General features: G+C 42.6%; 1 protein-coding gene across 2 annotated transcripts in view; it reads left to right on the forward strand.

Moving 5' to 3' along the window:
• SUDS3 (SDS3 homolog, SIN3A corepressor complex component) overlaps positions 1-15,062 on the forward strand; it is a 41,314-nt gene extending 26,252 nt beyond the window's left edge. For both annotated transcript variants that reach the window (XM_054441966.2, XM_054441967.2), the window contains 3 exons: positions 811-916; positions 8,429-8,513; positions 11,678-15,062. In XM_054441966.2, the coding sequence (XP_054297941.1) occupies positions 811-916; positions 8,429-8,513; positions 11,678-11,776 (290 nt within the window). In that variant the 3' untranslated portion in view covers positions 11,777-15,062. The remainder of the gene's footprint in view (positions 1-810; positions 917-8,428; positions 8,514-11,677) is intronic.
• The last annotated feature ends 2,576 nt before the right edge of the window (positions 15,063-17,638 follow it).

The following is a 17,638-nucleotide window of genomic DNA, read 5'->3' on the forward strand; positions in this document are numbered from 1 at the left end:
TACTGGGTCTTGTGGAAGGAAAACAAGAGTCTTCTTTTTCTAGGTAATATCTTCCTGGGGGCCACTGTGGTCCACAGAGACATCTTGACCTTCTGAGGCATGATGGGGAGGGGATGAGGGAGTTGTATGAGTGTAAATTTAGTAGTTCTTGAAGTGATTCCTTTTTTTTTTTTTGGATTACGGAGTCTCGCTCTGTTGCCAGGCTGGAGTGCAGTGGCGTGAACTTGGCTCACTGTGACCTCCGACTCCCAGGTTCAAGTGATTCTCCTGCCTCAGCCTCCCAAGTAGCTAGGACTACAGGCGTGTGCCACCATGCCCAGCTAACTTTTGTATTTTTACTAGAGATGGGGTTTCACCATGTTGGCCAGGATGGTCTCATCTGTTGACCCTGTGATCCGCCTGCCTCGGCCTCCCAAAATGCTGGAATTACAGGTGTGCGCCACTGCACCCTGCCGAAAATGATTGCATTTTAAAGAGATTTTCATAATACTTGCCCTTTGATCACCAGGGCTTTAGTCCTACTCTAAGTGATCTTATGTAGTTGCACATTTGACCTTAATCTTCCTGAAACCCAGGTGTCTCTTCCATTTGATGAGGCTAATCTGCCTTGCCTGCTTCCCAGGGTTGCTTTGATGATCAAGTTTAGATGGAATATACAAGAATTTTGCTGAAATCCCATGCATTATCACTGTAAGGGCTCAATGATGATTATTACCACATTCTGATAGTGTTTCAATTAAAGCATGTTAACTGGTAGACTCGCATGTGTTTGTTACATTCTTAGTCAACGTAAGTATTGGTTTCCTCCAGCATCTCCATCCTCTCCTGAGCACTTGCCTGCGACACCCGCGGAATCTCCAGCCCAGAGGTTTGAAGCTCGGATAGAAGATGGCAAACTGTACTATGACAAAAGATGGTATGTTATGGGAAAACCTGGACTACTTGTAAGAGTTTCATACGAACCACTTGGAAAGAGGGCTGGGGCTATTGTAGTTATTTCAGAGCATGGCTGCTACTAAACTTACATAGTACTAAAAGTAGAAACCCATTAAAAAATGTATTAGCAGTCATTTAATCAATACTTCCGGTAGATCTTTGAAAGCAGCATTTCCCAAAACCATGTTCTGCTCCCCTTCCTTCTCCATTCTGCTGTCTCTGTACTAGAATTTGCTGGCTGGTATCTTGTGTGGTACCCCTGCCAACTGGGGCTGGGGTGTATGTCCCCCTCTGACCCCTCTTAACTCTGCTTCTGTGTGCTAAAGTTAATAGGTGCTCTTCGGATTAAAGGATTTTGTGGTCAAATCAGTTTGGGGGATGATCATGTTAATTAAGTGGGTTTTTCCCTTGTAGTACCCTTTGGGTCCTGTGATATGCTGACGTACGCTGTGAATTTCTAAGATGTTATTAGATGTTTTTTGATGCCACATACCCTTTTTTCTTACATGATCCTGCTGCAAAAGTGGTCAAGGACACTTGCTTCGGGGAACTGTATCCTAAAACATTCCTAGTTTGTTTTTTGTTTTTTGAGATGGAGTCTTGCTCTGTCGCCAGGCTGGAGTGCAGTGGCGTGATCTCGGCTCACTGCAACCTCCACCTTCCAGGTTCAAGCGATTCTCCTGCCTCAGCCTCCCGAGTAGCTGGGATTGCAGGCGCCCGCCACCACGCCCAGCTAATTTTTGTATTTTTAGTAGAGACGAGGTTTCGCCATGTTGGCCAGGTTGGTCTCGAACTCCTGACGTCACATGATGTGACTGCCTTGGCCTCCCAAAGTGCTGGGATTACAGGCGTGAACCACTGTGTCCTGCTGCATTCCTGGTTTACATTGAAGACTCTTTGAAACCTTCAGACCACCTAGCATTTTTCACTGGAAAGGTAATGGCAAAACAGTATGAAAGAACCTTAAGAGCTCATGCTTTTGTTCATTCAACAAACATTTCTTCTGTTCTGTATTACGCTTTCTGCTAGGTATGAAATGGATACTGCCATCATTTCTCAGGTCTTTTCATTCTGATATATTTCTTTTTATTCTTTGTTCATATGCAGGCATACTCTATTCATTCTAAGGCATAGTGGACATATGGTTTGCTTTGCCTTTCCGTTTGGTTATATTGAGAATGTTTTTCTGGGTTACTGTAAGGTGTCTGTAATTATCATTTATAATGGCTATGTAATGACCCTTTGAGTTTCAGTATCTAACCAAAAGTTCCAAAATTGGGGTAATGATTATTTATTTTGAATTCTTAAAAAAACCCAGCATCGTGTTAAGTTGGTTACTTGATAATATTGTACTTGTCAAAAATGCTTAGGGTTCTAGTCATGCCCGAAGTAAATCATTTCCACCTATTAAGTTGCAGTGAGTTAATTACCCAGTAGATGCTGGAGGCTCACTTTATCATCAAGGCTGATCTTGATGACTTCTTCCCCTCTGAGTTGGTTTTCTTTGGCATTCTTCAGAAAGGTTGGTTTGTGTTATATCTTAACATTATGTCTCAGAACACATCGCCACTAGGTGGCAGGCTCTAACAGCTTAACACTGAGAAGGGCAAAATGAGATGAAAAATGTTTCTAATAATGAAAACCAAATAACCTTTAAAGATCAAGCCCACACATAAGAACCATCTTTGAAAATGATGAGATTCATCACTAACATTTTTATGGATCTATGAGTCTTAAAGCCATGTGATATTTCCAATGATGTTCATTTTGTAATTGTGTTGCTTTGAATCTTCCTCTTTCTAAGCTTAATCCTCAGACTTTATGAGACATGTCCGGAGGGTGAAAATGCAGTAAAATAAAATTCTTGTTTTTTTAAAGAAAAGATCCACAATGTCTAGTGTTTCCTAATGTAAACAAAATGATCAGATTTGATGTGTTAGAACTCCTAAGCATTTTGAAGGAATTTTCACCATCTTTCTTACATTAGCAGCAGAAATTTAGAAAATAATGTCACTGGATGCATTTTACTTTTTCAGTGAAATTGAAATTGCTTATTCTCTTGTTAAATATACTTTGAGAATGTTGTGTTTTTCTCTGTTCTGTATACTTTTCATTTTTGGCCTTGGCAGTTAGAGATCATAATGCAGTTGTTGAAGGTGGGTCTCCCTCTTCCCCAGTGACAATTGAAAAGTGTTCCTGGGAATACTGGCTGAGGTGTTCACTGGTGCAGAGCCAGCCTCTCCCATCTCACCAGGCTCATGCTTGGCTTTTGTATCAGTTTGGAGGTTTCGTTTTTCTTTCTTTGGCAGACGTGGCCTGTGGCTGAGAGGTCAGCTACATTGCTTTATGCTCTTTCCAGGGGGTATGGAGTATTTTGGTGCACCCGTATTTTTGGCAGAAGATGTCTTGCTGAGTTTTAAATGACTTCAGCAAAACAAATGGGATTCAGGCATTGCATCTTGGTGTGAATATTTGCCAAGCTCCCTTTCATTTTGAAAGATAAGGATCTTCCCTTTGCCTTGGTCTTATACTGCTTTTAAGGCATTGTATATCATGCTATATAAATTTGCCTCACATTTTGATTTAGACTAATGATCTCTCAAAAAATACTGTGAAAAAGTAGCTGATATTTGAAAATAACTAATTGATGGTACGGGTGGACTTCTGTTTTTCTCTCCTCGTTTTAAATCTGGGGCTGCCTGTGAGTCAGAAACGAAGCCACCCACTTACTCAAGTGCATTTTCCCCTTCAGCCTTCGGTCGACAGAAAAGACTTAAAACAGTGAATATTTATCAGTAGAATTGGGACTCCTTGAGGTTCTGTAACTATAACGTGGACTCACTTATTGGGGAAATAAAGTGTTAATACCAGGATTCTCAGTAGGATACAAAATTAAATTAATTTTCCTACCTCCTTGCCGCACTTTTATGTCCACCTTCTTAAGAAATTGCTTTTCGAAAATGGTACAGTAGTGGTAATTTCTGGTTTTGTTGGGTTTAATAGTAGAGGTTCAAAGCTTTAAGAACTTAATTGTAGAGATTCCCAGGTCAGAATTTCCATTAGTTACAAAGTAATAAAGTCAGTTTGACATTTGGGGCTTAGTTTTTGAGGCTATTTAAATATCTTTTTTCAGCAGCTGAGTTGCAGCTTGTAAAACAGGTTAATTGGCCAAAAAAAAAAAAACCGCACATTTTTACTACCCTATTGATGTTGCTTCATAGCACATTTTGTATCTAAACATATTTTTAAATTTCTTCCCCCCCTTTGATTTTTCTTTAGAAATTAAAAAGTAAATTCGTATGTTAAGGTTGTCGCATACTTCTTGGTTTCATCTTTAACCGCCCCCGTCCCCCCATATGAACACTTTATTTTTTATTTTTTTGAGATAGGATCTCACTGTCCCCCAGGCTGGCGTGCAGTGGTGTGATCATAGCTCACTGGAGCCTTGATCCCCCTGGCTCAAGCGATCTTCCTGCTTTGGCCTCCCGAGTAGCTGGGACTACAGTCCTCCATTACCATGCCTGGCTAATGTTTTTTTGATTTTTAGTAGAGATGAGGTCTTGCTATGTTGCCCAGGCTGTCCTCAAACTCCTGAGCTGAAGTGACCCTCCTGCCTCAGCCTCCCAAAGTGCTGGGATTATAGGTATGAGCCCTGAACACTTTAATATCTAAGGACTTATCTTTTCAGAGAATTCAAATAATTTAATAGATTTGATATCTAGGGATAATGGTTCCCCAAGACATCGTGTAGTGCATGAGGATCCCTTGAAGGTCGCAGAGACTGTGGTTCAGGAGGGACCTGGGGATCAGTTGGTTTGGAAGTTGGCTGCTTTGGGAAGCATGTTGGCTACCTCTACTTCGGAGCAAATGGGGACCAATGGTGGACATTCAGGCCACCACCATTCAGTGATTCCAAAGGAGGCGAATCTGGGAGGTGGCCACATTCCCAAGTTCCAGACCACTTCCCAGAGGTAATAGACCAGCTTGCATTGTTTACTCCGGGTGTTCGCTTTTAAGTCAGTTGAATGTGTTGGGTTTGGATTCTAAGTACAACTGAAGGAAAATACAATGCATCTCATGAGAATTGTTGGAATAGCCTTCCAGAGTCAGCTGTTTTCTTTAAAAGACCTTTGTGAGGATATGATACATGGATACACATGTAACATGTATATGTGTTGTTTTTGGGTTTTTTTTTCTTTTTTGAGACAGAGTCTTGCTCTGTCGCCCAGGCTGGAGTGCAGTGGCGCAATCTTGGCTCACTCCAGCCTCCGCCTCCCGGGTTCAAGCGATTCTCCTACCTCAGCCTCCTGAGTAGCTGGGACTACAGGCACACGCCAATATGCCTGGCTAATTTTTTGTATTTTATTTACTTATTTATATTTTTTTGAGACAGAGTCTCGCTCTGTCGCCCAGGCTGGAGGGCAGTGGCGCCATCTCAGCTCACTGCAACCTCTGCGTCCTGGGTTCAAGCTATTCTCTCCCTCAGCCTCCCAAGTAGCTGGGACTATAGGCCCCCGCCACCATGCCCAGCTAATTTTTCTATTTTTAGTTCAGATGGAGTTTCACCGTGTTCACCAGGATGGCCTCTATCTCCTGACCTCGTGATATACCCGCCTCGGCCTGCCAAAGTGCTGGGATTACAGGCGTAAGCCACTGCGCCTGGCCAATTTTTTGTATTTTAGTAGAGACGGGGTTTCACCTTGTTGCCCAGGCTGGTGTCGAACCCCTGAGCTCAGGCAATCCACCTTGGCCTCCCAAAGTGCTAGGATTACAAGCATGAGCCACCATAGCTGGCCAGTTTTGGTTTTTTTTGAGACAGAGTCTCGTTCTTTCAGCCAGGCTGGAGTGCAGTGGTATAATCTCGCTCACTGCAGTCCTTGCCTCCTGGGTTCAAGCAATTCTTGTGCTTCGGCCTCCCGAGTACCTGGGATTACAAGCGCACACCACCATGCTGGCTAATTTTTGTAATTTTAGTAGAGATGGCGGTTTCACCATGTTGGTCAGGCTGGTCTTGAACTCCTGACCTCAAGTGATCCACCCACCTCGGCATCCCAAAGTGCTGGGATTACAGGCATGAGCCACTGCACCCAGCTGTAACGTGTATGTTTTATCATAAACACAGGAACATAGTGGACATAGTTTTTTTTTTTTTTACCTAGCGGTATATGGAGCATGTTTCCACACTCGTAATATTCTACACTGCATCCGTGACCTCTCTTTATTAAAGTGTTTAGAAAGTTGTATCAGAATGACTTGAGGGTAGTTGCATTTTGTTTTGTGTCTCTATCTCTTTAATAACTTACAGTCCCTTTAGAACAACTGTGAGTATTCTCCCTCTGTATTTTTATTTTAACCATTACTCAAGACATGACTATTTACATAGGAGAGCCGGCTCAGATGTGAGAGAGAAACAAGAGGAAGTGTTAGAGTGTTAGTATGAACTTAGCCTTTTCTTATGCATTGTACAGTTCGGCCCTTGTGATAGTACATGTTTAGCATAATGAAGGTCCCCTGCCAGTTTACCAACTAATATAGGATCAAAAGCAACTTTAAAACTTGCATTTAAACCATTCTCGCTGTTCTAATTGAATTTAAAATTCTTTTTTTTTTTTTTTTTTTAAGATGGAGTCTTGCTCTGTTGCTCAGGCTGGAGTGCAGTGGCATGATCTTGGCTCACTGCAGCCTCCGCCTCCGGGGTCAAGCAGTTCTCCTGCTTCAGCCTTCCGAGTAGCTGGGATTACAGGCGCCTGCCACCACTCCCGGCTAATTTTTGTGTTTTTAGTAGAGGTGGGGTTTCACTATGTTGGCCAGGCTGGTCTCGATCTCCTGACCTTGTGATCTGCCCAGCTTGGCCTCCCAGAGTGCTGGGATTACAGGCGTGAGCCACCGTGCCCGGCCTAAAATTCTGTTTCTTTTAACAGCATTTTCAGAAAGTACATTGACTTGGAAACCTGAGTTTTCAGTTCATAAGTAGCAGGTTAAAGAGAATTGAGATCCTAGACTGGAAAAAGCTTATTATGGGAGTGAAGTGCATCCTTTACTGTGATATCTTGGCAGTAGGTTATTTTGTTATACCAGCAAAACAGAATAAGCCATCATGCTTTGCTAAGAGATGTGTTTTGCTGAATTTACACGAGTTTATGGGTCTGGTTAGCCAGATCTTTGCAGCCAAAATGAACCAAAGTTTATGTTATTAACCGACGTGGGGCTGGCCCAGGCCGGGGTTGCTAGCTGCAGCTCTGCTGATACTTCCAACTCTTGTAATCCAGCAGGGGCTCCTTCATCCTGTGGCAGCTGCTGTTGTCCCATTTGGGCTTTGGCCCCCAGCAACTTCACTTTCATCCTTGGCCTTGTCTCTGAACTTGTAGAAATAAGAAGTGGCCCTACACTATAGGTCGAGAGTAGATGCAGGAGTTGAAAGGGGAGTGTCTGTCTTATCTACTGTATTCAAAGCAGCTTTCCCAACTGTCCAGGCCAAATTAGATACCCTTTGGTATACGTCACAACACTTGGAACTTTGCCTGATTAGCTCTTACCAGGTGTGGTTATTTAATGTTCTTTATCCCCAGTGTATTTGAATCTCTGTGATAGTGGAGACCTTGTGGCCTTTCTCACTGTCTGTCCCCAACCTTCAGCATAGTCCATGGTACACAGTAAGTGCTTAATGAGTATTTTTGAATGACTGACTAAAGGGTAAAAGTCAGCCTTCCTTCTTGTTGGTGACTGACTTGGACAAATAGAAAATAAATAACAGTTGTTTAAGCCTATTTATTTTGTCTCTCCAACCTTCTTCAGTGTTCTGGAGTGGGGTCAGAAAGGGGGAACAGAATTTTTATTTAACAATTTTTAATTTACTTTTTGAACTGGGTCATATAGTCCAAAAAAAGGGAAAAATATATAGTTTTCCAACCCTTTTCTCAGCCTTTCTTTTCCCCTCTGTAGAGGGACCAAGGAATATAAGCTTTAGATCCCAAAGAAGATTAGGTGGTCTTCTAATCTAAGGTTGGAAGCCTTTATTTATTTATTTATTTTTTAAGACGGAGTCTTGCTCTGTCGCCCAGGCTGGAGTGCGGTGGCGCGATCTTGGCTCACTGCAAGCTCCGCCTCCCGGGTTCACACCATTCTCCTGCCTCAGCCTCCCAAGTAGCTGGGACTGTAGGCACCCGCCACCATGCCCGGCTACTTTTTTTGTATTTTTAGTAGAGACGGGGTTTTACCGTGTTAGCCAGGGTGGTCTTGATCTCCTGACCTTGTGATCTGCCTGCCTCGGCCTCCCAAAGTGCTGGGATTACAGGCTTGAGCCACCGCGCCCGGCCTCAGGATGGAAGCCTTTAAATTAAGCTAAATTGGAAATCCAGGCTATTCCTCAAATGTGAATTATTAAGACTTCTTTAATTATAATTTTTGTTGTGATGGTGTTTTCATTTTGTTTGGTTTTTACTTCCTGTCTCTGTCCCTCCTTTTTTAAAAATGTGTGCCTTGTTTTTGTCAGGTACCACAAGAGCCAGGCCATCTATCTGGAGTCAAAGGACAACCAGAAACTGAGCTGCGTGATCAGTTCTGTAGGAGCCAATGAGGTGGGAACCACACTCCCTTACCTTTAGGGAAGCAAAATGTGTACTGCAAAGTGTTGGTAGGACAAACCTGAAATGAAAGTGCCACCAAGGAAGTACAGTGGAGTCATGTCTTCTATGTGGGTTAGATTCTAGAGTCAGGCAGAAATTGCACATTGTCAAAATCATCCTTGAAAAGCCCTTACATTTGCCTGACTACAACATATGCGGATTTGTCTAGTCCATGGGGTATTTGTGAACTCCCCGTACAGCCACTGATTTGGGAACCACGGAGCTAGATTCCAGGAAAGAACAAAAGCAAGTCTGTGTGGTGTCTGTACATTCAACTCCTGCTCCTTTTTTTTTATTTTTATTTTTTTTGAGACAGAGTCTCACTCTGTTGCCCAGGCTGGAGTACAGTGGCGCTATCTTGGCTCACTGCAACTTCCACCTCCCAGGTTCAAGTGATTCTCCTGCCTCAGCCTCCTGAGTAGCTGGGATTACAGGCGCCCACCACCATGCCCGGCTAATTTTTGTATTTTTTTTTAAGTAGAGATGGTGTTTCACCGTATTGGTCAGGCTGGTCTTGAACTCCTGACCCCGTGGTCTACCCAGCTCGGCCTCCCAAAGTACTGGGATTACAGGCGTGAGCCACCACGCCTGGCCAACTCCTTTTTCTTTTTAAGGTAACGATCTACTGAGAATGGAGCTTGCCTGTGGAGCATACTCCGTCTTGGTTTTGTTTCTCTAGAACTTTCACACATACCAGTAGATTTGTTTCTTGCTGTGAGGATTGAATGAGGTACCTGGCACAGGGTCTAGCACCCAGTAAGTGCTCACTAAGTGAGTGCTGGCCTGAAATGACCCACACGCCACTTGCCTGCCGTCTTTCCTAGCTGAGATGTCCTATTGTGCCTCAAAACAAGTTGCCAGGCTTATGCCCTTGGTTTTTGGTCTCCTCGAGACACTCCTTTAGGATGGATGGGGTCTGGTTTTAAAGTCAGCTCAGAGGGTTACACCTGAGGATGATATGACTACCCTCTGAGTTCTCCAAGTGGCCCTTCATGAGGAGTATGTAAGCAATGTGTAACTTATATTGTTAGTTAAAGTTAAAAACTTTAATAGCTGGATTGGCTTGATCTTTTATCAGTCCACAAATGTCTGCAAAGAAATTGATTTCTATGTGTCTGCCCTCTGTAACTTATTCGTGCCAGTGCACAGTAAATCTAATGAAACTGGATTATGAAATAACTTAAGCCTCTTCTATTTTTCCAGCTTCCTGAATGGAAAATGCCCTGAAATGTGACTAGTTTGCAAAATGATTGTTTACTTAGAAGTTAGGGAGAGCCTTCTAGATAAATGAATGCCATTCTTCTCTGGGCTGAGGATCCATGTGAGTCCCCTCAAGCCAAGTCAGAACCAGAACAGGGAAGCTAATAGAGCGACCTGTTCCTCAGCCAAGAGGTGTCACGATTTCATGGTAATCATTTGCACGTGGCTGTCTGGGTTGTTCCATAAGCACATGTGGCCTTCTAGTACCTGACCCTAACTTCAGAACCAGTGCATTGTTCTCCTCTATGGTACCTCAAGATTTTTCAGAAAAATATAAATGCAAGTTAGATTGTTTTTCTCTCTGCTGAATATTGTCACGTCTTGACATAATAGAGTGTCTGTGAGATCTGACAAAGAAATGGTGACACTGAAACATGTCTCTTGGAGGGGAAAAGCTTCAGTGCACTGAAGACATGCAACTCTGGCAATGGGGAAACCGTTCTCATTTCTTGGAAGTGTTCCAGCTCATTTTTCAGATCAAATTCTAGGTGACACTGGAGCTACTTGGCTTTAGCATAGCTTGACTCCAAGCAGGTTTGGTGGGTAGCTCCGAGTGTGTGGATGACTCCCTGACTTAGCTTTTCTTGGGATCAGTTTTTCGTTTAAAATGATTCTGCAAGGTCCCTTGGAGGCTTAACTTCATGTGAGGTCTTTAACTTTTTAAATTTTTAAGCCAGTGTATTTGACTTTAAAGTCTCTCTACTGCTAAATAATCACATTAAAGAAATTGAGATGAAACTGAGAATAAGCTTTTTTAAAACCTGAAAACTGAGTCCAGGAAGGAGGAGATAAATCTGTAAACTTGTATATTTGGGTGAGATGCAGACCTTTCAAAAAACTGTGCTTTTGGCTCCATTTAATTGCATGTTACAGAAAAACAGGCAAGAAGAAGACAGAGACTGCTTTAGTAGAAAAGAGCCGGGGGCTTTGATGTCAGACACCAGAATTCACATCGTGATAAGTGACTCAGCCTTGCTGAGCTTTGGTTTCCTCTTCTTTAAAATGGGGCCAAAGATAGTAGTTATTTCATAGGGTTGTCTTGTGGGTGAAAAAGCTCAGCCTGATCAGCATGGTGTCTGGCACACAGAGCTCAGTAACCCTGGCTCAGGGGGTCAGGTGACTGGCAGCAGCTCCCCTTCTCACCCATAGCTTTAGGATGCCCCTTATTGAGTGCACCTGGCAGTCCCCTGTTGCAAGAGTTCATTCGCAATTCAATGGAAGAATGCATCTGCCCTATAAAATGCACTGTAATCTGATACTGTCTGTGGGAGAGGGATATGGTGAGGAGGGAAGGACTCTCGAAAGTGCTTCAACCTTCTCATGATCCTAATTGGGCCTTAGCTCATTAGTGGGCATTTTTCTATTGTCGATATTTTTTCCCTGTTTTTCTGCACAACCATTAGCCTGCATTGCCAGGAAACCAAAGTATTGAAAGATTATATAATATGGAAATCCCTTGGGGCAAGGAAAATACTTCCAAATTTGAAAGTTTGTGTTTATGAATAGATGTCTCTTGAGTGTTGATAACGTAGTAATCAAACCAAATTTAAAAGCATCTTTAAGATCAAGGCAGAAATGGAACCCAAGATTGCTGTGCTTTCCATTTTCGTAATCACAGGTGTGAGAGAGATGGCTGAGAAATGAGTTCAAGGCTGATGCCTGTTTCCAGTGGCATGCCTTTAGGTGGCCCGAGGTCAGAGGTGCTTATGAAGCCGTCACAAGTTGAGACAGTTTATTCCAGCAAGAGGCTACCAGCTTTCTCCTTGCATCTCACTGGTGCAGATATTTTGATGGTGTGGGAGATTTGCTCTTCTGTATTTAACTTTTCATCTTGTTCCCTTTCCTCTCCCCTGCAGATCTGGGTGAGGAAGACAAGTGACAGCACCAAGATGAGGATCTACCTGGGCCAGCTTCAGCGCGGGCTCTTCGTGATCCGCCGGCGCTCGGCTGCTTGACTTTCTGCAGTGCTCTTCTCTTGACCCTTTTTCTGGAGTGGGTTTTATTTTTGTTTTGTTTTGTTTTCTCCTTAACAGAAAAATGTTAACTTACTGGGAATAGCTACTCAGCCTTGGAAATGGAGAGCACTGTCGTGAATTCTTTAAGGCACTTTTGTGGCCGGACACTTCCAACTTTGTCAGTCTTTTCTGCCTCAACTTCTTCCAGACATCAGTCACCATGAGACTGTTGTACTTTCAGGCATATTGGGGGGTTTGATTTACTTTCCTTTTATTTCTTTATTTTTTGCTTATACCTGTTTTTGAAAACCTCCTCTGAGTTTGAAGGGACAGCTATTTTTATTAATTATCTTTAAGTCTCTCTACCATGGAGAAGAGCAGGAAGGGATACACTTTCCAGTGCATTTTCATGTTTTGAATCTGATTAGTGGATCACGTAGCTACTTTCCCTGTCGAGTCCAATTCACTATTTCCCCAGAAGCTTAGGGCAGAGGTCCTAGCAGAAGGAGATGAATTCTCGTGGCTCCTGGCCTTCTCGGAGAAATAAATGCTTTGTGTAACATCTGGCGCACACCATCCATTCCACTGGCTGAGCGATGGAAAAGCTTGCCTGGAAGACTATGTGCACTGAAGTAAATGGGGTTGGGGACATTTCATATTTATAATGTGCTGAAGGTACCGTATTTTAAATGTTATTTAATGCAGGTGATTTATTCAAACATTTGTTCTAGCTTAAGCTGGAATAAGCAGTGGTCATTTCAGAAGTTTTCGTTTGTAATTCCTTCCTCTCCCTTGTTCCCAAGTAGGTAGTAGTAAGTATGTGCCACAGGCTGATTATCTGGGTAATCTCTTACGGGTGGGAGGTGAGATTGATAGTGCAATAATCAGTGATCTATAGACCCTCATGCACGATTCCAGTTTCACTCTTGTGGCTGATGCCATTATTGCACATTGGCCATTCCAAACCTGTGGAGAACTTTGTTGTCAGGCCCTGAGCACTCACAGCTTCATTTGGCCCAGGTTGAAGACAAGGAAAGCTCTGCCGTGGCTGCCTCTGGACTGACACCCTCCCTAATGAGTCCTGATGAAACAGCCTTTCCTACATCCTTCCCTCACTCCCATGATTGGAGAAATGATTCATTGGGTGATGAGTGTTGGGGTTTTCTATACTCATGTTGCCATCTTGAGATGTTTAAAAAATTTGAGGTTAGAGCAACTGTTAGCGTCTCTATGAGCAATCAGTAGAACTTACATATTCTAGGAAATCTTTCTTTGTAAGTAATTCTTTTGGTCTCAAGTGATTCTCTTCATGTTGTCTCTTGATGTACATACCCCCAAGCAAGTTGGGGGGACTGTGATGACAATTAAATCACCTTCTCTGAAGTTCTGGCTCTGCAGAGACCAAACCTTACTGACTTGTACAGACTTGTACGAGTAAAGACTTATACAGATAGATTTTTGTTTTAACTTACAATCCGTTTTTTCCTTTTTTTTTTTTCCTGGTGTTGGAGTCTTATTTAGAAAACAGGATAAATGACGCTGTTATCAAAAGTTGCCTGGGGTTCTGTGTTTCTTCTCTGCCCTCCAACCCCTGACTGCTATGATGTTTACTACAGTGAACCCAGCTCATGGTAAACACAGGCTTCACCTGTTCTTGTTTGTTAGCCTTGGCTGTGAGGCAGGACTTCCCTCCCTTGAACTGTTACACATACGATGTGTGTGTCACATCACATATTGTGCAGCTGTTGGTTTTCATGTAGTGCCCTGTGATGGAAATTAGATATATTTTATGTATTTTTCCATTGAAGGTGGAGTTTTTCAATGATCATGTTTTTTGTCCTCCTAAACAGTATACCAAAGTTTGTTTTTATTGTTGAGGATTGTATTGATAACCACCGGGGTTCTGCATTGAAGCAGCAACAAATTGCCTCTTTTTCTGGCCTTCTCTGGTGGGACCTCTGTGCTTTTGTGAAGCAACTATTTATTTGAAGACCCAGGGTATGGGCACTTTTGCCTTCTCTCCTCTCTGACTTTTGAGGGTATTGAGGGCACCCTTAGTCATAGTCTCGACTCTACCATTGCCTTCTCCTTGGCGTCCTCACAACTCTTAATTGGGCCTAGTGAAAATGGGGGCAGGTGAGAAGTCCATTTTGAGAATCAGCATAGTAAATTACATTTCTAATCCCAGAGGACTTAATATTTTCTTTTGTCACCCCAGAGGTGAAAAATCAGCAGTTGAAGCCTTCTGACAGGCCTCAGTGGTGACCAGGAACAGAAGCAGCCTTCCTGTTAGTAGATGGGGGTACTTATGTGGTGGGCAGAAGCCTAACTAAAGGGGAAGACAGACTTTGAGGTTTCTAGATGAGAAGGAGGCTAGCTTCTAGCCTGGGTGGCCATTATTCCAAAAGGTCTTTGTCTCTCACTAGACCCCAGGGCACCAGATGAATTTCCAAGTTTAAACTCTTTCCTGCAAGTGATTACTTTGAAAAAGGTTGGTCCAGACCATTCTGATCAAGAACCTGTGTATGTGTTGTGTTAGAGGCATCTGCCGCAAGTCTATGTACAGTGTTTGCTGTGGGTGTGTTCCAATATTCATTTTACCTCTGCTTGGGGGTTTTGTGTGTTCCCCTCCCCCCATGCCCTGCCTACCCCCTTTTCCCTGAACCATGTCCTTTTGAATAATTTCCAGATGGATTTCTGTAGCCATACCAAAGCCAGGGTGTTTTCATTCATGCGGATACTAGTATTTATAGATGTCTGACTACCTAACTTAATTTTTGTTTTTGAACTTCTAATTGGGGCCAGTGTAAGATCGATCCCAGAGGCTGATCTGCAAATCAAGCTACATGTATTTGTGTATGAGACCCTGTGTTCAGGACTGGGTGGCTTTTCTAAGAAATATGGGGTTTAGAATGGGGTTGACTGTATTTTTTAACCTAATTCTGGAGAGAAGATTGTATTTTTTACAGTTTTTTGGGTTTGGCTTCCTTCTAACATTTCTTTAGCCTTGAATTTTTACTAAATAAATTTCCTCCTGATTAAATTTTTTTTTCTCATCTGGGAATTTGAAATCTCGGTGCTTACTGTTACACCAATTTGTCCAAAGAGTTGAAATCACTTTAATGCCAGAACATGGTAAATTTGCAGCCATTTCAAGCAGGTGGTGGTCTTTTTTATAACATCGTTAACGGGTACCATTAAATATTGTGAGAGGTGAATGTAAAATATAAAAGGTATAGGGTTTTTTTTTTTTAAAGAAAACAATAAACTTTCAAAGAGAAAACCAGCATGAAGTCTGTATCGTATCCATTGACTTGATAAGTGATAGAAATTTATTTTAGGTTTTTGATCCATTGCTTATGGGGAAAGGAAGTTAGGGCAGAGGAAGGGATATTCTGGACATTTAATTCTCAGTGAGAATGATGTCAGGCTAATACTCAGTTTTGTAAAGAGCGATCTAGGGGTGTTGACCCTTAAATGTGCACTCTCTTCTTGTTGCAGATAAAAGTAATTAAAAATCAAGTGAATAAAATGGATCTTGGGTGGAAAAACAACCTTGAAATAAACTTGTGATTGAGGATATTGTTCATTTGGTGCATGATTAAGGAGGATATTGTTCCTGGCTTTTGAGGTAGTGCCTACCAATCTTAACCAAACAGTGATGGTATTTGTACTGCTCCTGGGGTCAGCCAACAAGCCTGCATGCTGCCACAGGTGACCGACCTGTGACCCAGTTATGGCATCCCTTTGGGAAAGACTGCTTTATGCTTTAGATGATGGAGAGGGGTGGCTCCTGTTTTTAAAATGTTTGAATTATAACAGACAGAAATGTGCACAAGTTTTAATTGTAGAAGTTGTTGAAATCTCTCAAAGTTAATTCATCCATGTAACTATTATAGCATCCAGATCAAGAAATATTCCCAGAACCCACAAGCCCCTTAGACTTTCAGCTACTCCTCCCAACTAGTTTTCTCTATTTTAAGTACTTTAACCTTCAAGCTCTTGAGCTGCTTCCTTCCATGGTTGTTCTAGAAGAGCCAGGTACCTGGTATAGGCTAGGGATTGACCAGAAATGCAAAGAGCTGGCAACAAAGGATATGACTAAATGGGGAGGGGAGAAACAGATTCAGGTCAACCTGCTCACCCTCGGCATTGTTCCCAAGGCAAGTGGGGCTTGCCCTTGATGTTATAGTCTGCCTTTTCCTGAGTACTTTGTATATGCCAGGCACTGTACTAAACCCCTCATGGGAGGCACTTTCTCACTAATCTTCACAATCTCTGAAAGAGTACTAGTAAACTCCCAAATTTAAGGCTGGCTCAGTCTAAGCCTTGACTTAATTCTAGAAACCCAGAGCTCAGCACTGTGCCTCATACGTAAATACTCTGTAAATGTTAGCAAATGATACTAGGGTATGATGTGCCATGGCAAACTGGTGAGTAATAGTGCATGTTCTGGGTGCTGGCCCCTTCCCTTGTGTTACCTCATTTAAGCCTCATAATAAATTAAGGAGAGCACACTGCTGCTCTCGCCAGTATTTAATTATTATTGTGGTCACCCATGAAGCAAGCATCTCACCAGTTTTTAAAGAAGGAAACAGACTCCTTGAATTAGAGGAGGTGATTCTCCAAGGTCACACAGTACATAACAGTCTGGATTTAAAGTTTCAAGCCAGGTTTCCCCTAACCACTACACTTTGCAGTCCTTCCCCATCTTAATCTGTTAAAATTGCATTCAACATTTCTGCCTTTCTTCAGGGTTTCCCTGGGAGATTTTTTTTTTTTTTTTTTTAAATATATAAGCTGCTTTCACCTCCTATATGCACATGCTCCCAGAGGAAAATGCTAGAAGTGCAAACACTATTATTTGCCAGGACCCTTTCCCCTGCCTGATAACTCTGGGTTTCTCTCTCGGCAATATAGTTGAGAGTCACGGTGACCAGCCAAGATGTTGCTTTCTGTTGATCCTGCATGAGTATAACCATCCTAAAAAGGAATGGAAACAGCTCATTGGTCGTGATGAGAACTGCTTTATCCAATAAGCTACAAGAGAGCCTTTGGGCAAAAACATGTATCAGTATTTTTTCAGATCACTTCCTCCCTCCCTGCCTTATCATCTCTGGAGTTGGAGCCATTGAATTGGTTTCTAAAAATGTCAGTGTGGAGTTGGGACTTCTGCATCTTGATGCTCTGATGTCACTGGACCTTTCCATGGCGTGCCCTCCTGTAGAGGCACTGTAACAGAAGAATACCTCAGCTCCATGTCACCTGCCCCGAAACTGCTCAGTTCTCATTGGCGACCTGCTTACCAACCAAACCAGGAGTGTGCAGTCTTTGGGCAGAGGCAGGAGTAGAACCAATTTCTGGCCTCTTTGACTATCATTTGAGGAACTCTAAGCCCCATCCTTGGGAAGGCTAAGCACTTTTCCTGCTTTTAAAAAGCACCAGATGGAATGGACTAGAAACATCATTTCACTCCCTTTGGACATAATATGGTGAGGAATACATTTGCTTTAGGAACTTTGGTGTTTACCAGAATAGATATTTTTGTGAATAACTGATTATTAAGACAAAAAGGTAGATTTAGGAGGATCCCTAGAGGAGAGAGGTAGATAAGAGACAGCATAGGTACCGAGATGCTTAATCCCTTTACTCATTTTCTCTAATCTGTGTTAACTCGATTCCCTGAAAGATACAGATCTATAAAATATTCACTTTACTGATACGAAAAGACCAATAACCCGAATCTTAAAGATTCTTTCATATTTTTCAGAAGTCGGAGACTTAGCGGTGTGTTGTGTTTTTCCGTAGGCTGATGCTCAAATCTGTTGGCATCACCTCTCTCTGCCAGTGGTGTGGACAGGC

The sequence above is a fragment of the Pongo pygmaeus genome, chromosome 10 (assembly GCF_028885625.2).
Source record: "Pongo pygmaeus isolate AG05252 chromosome 10, NHGRI_mPonPyg2-v2.0_pri, whole genome shotgun sequence".
NCBI classification, from domain to species: domain Eukaryota; kingdom Metazoa; phylum Chordata; class Mammalia; order Primates; family Hominidae; genus Pongo; species Pongo pygmaeus.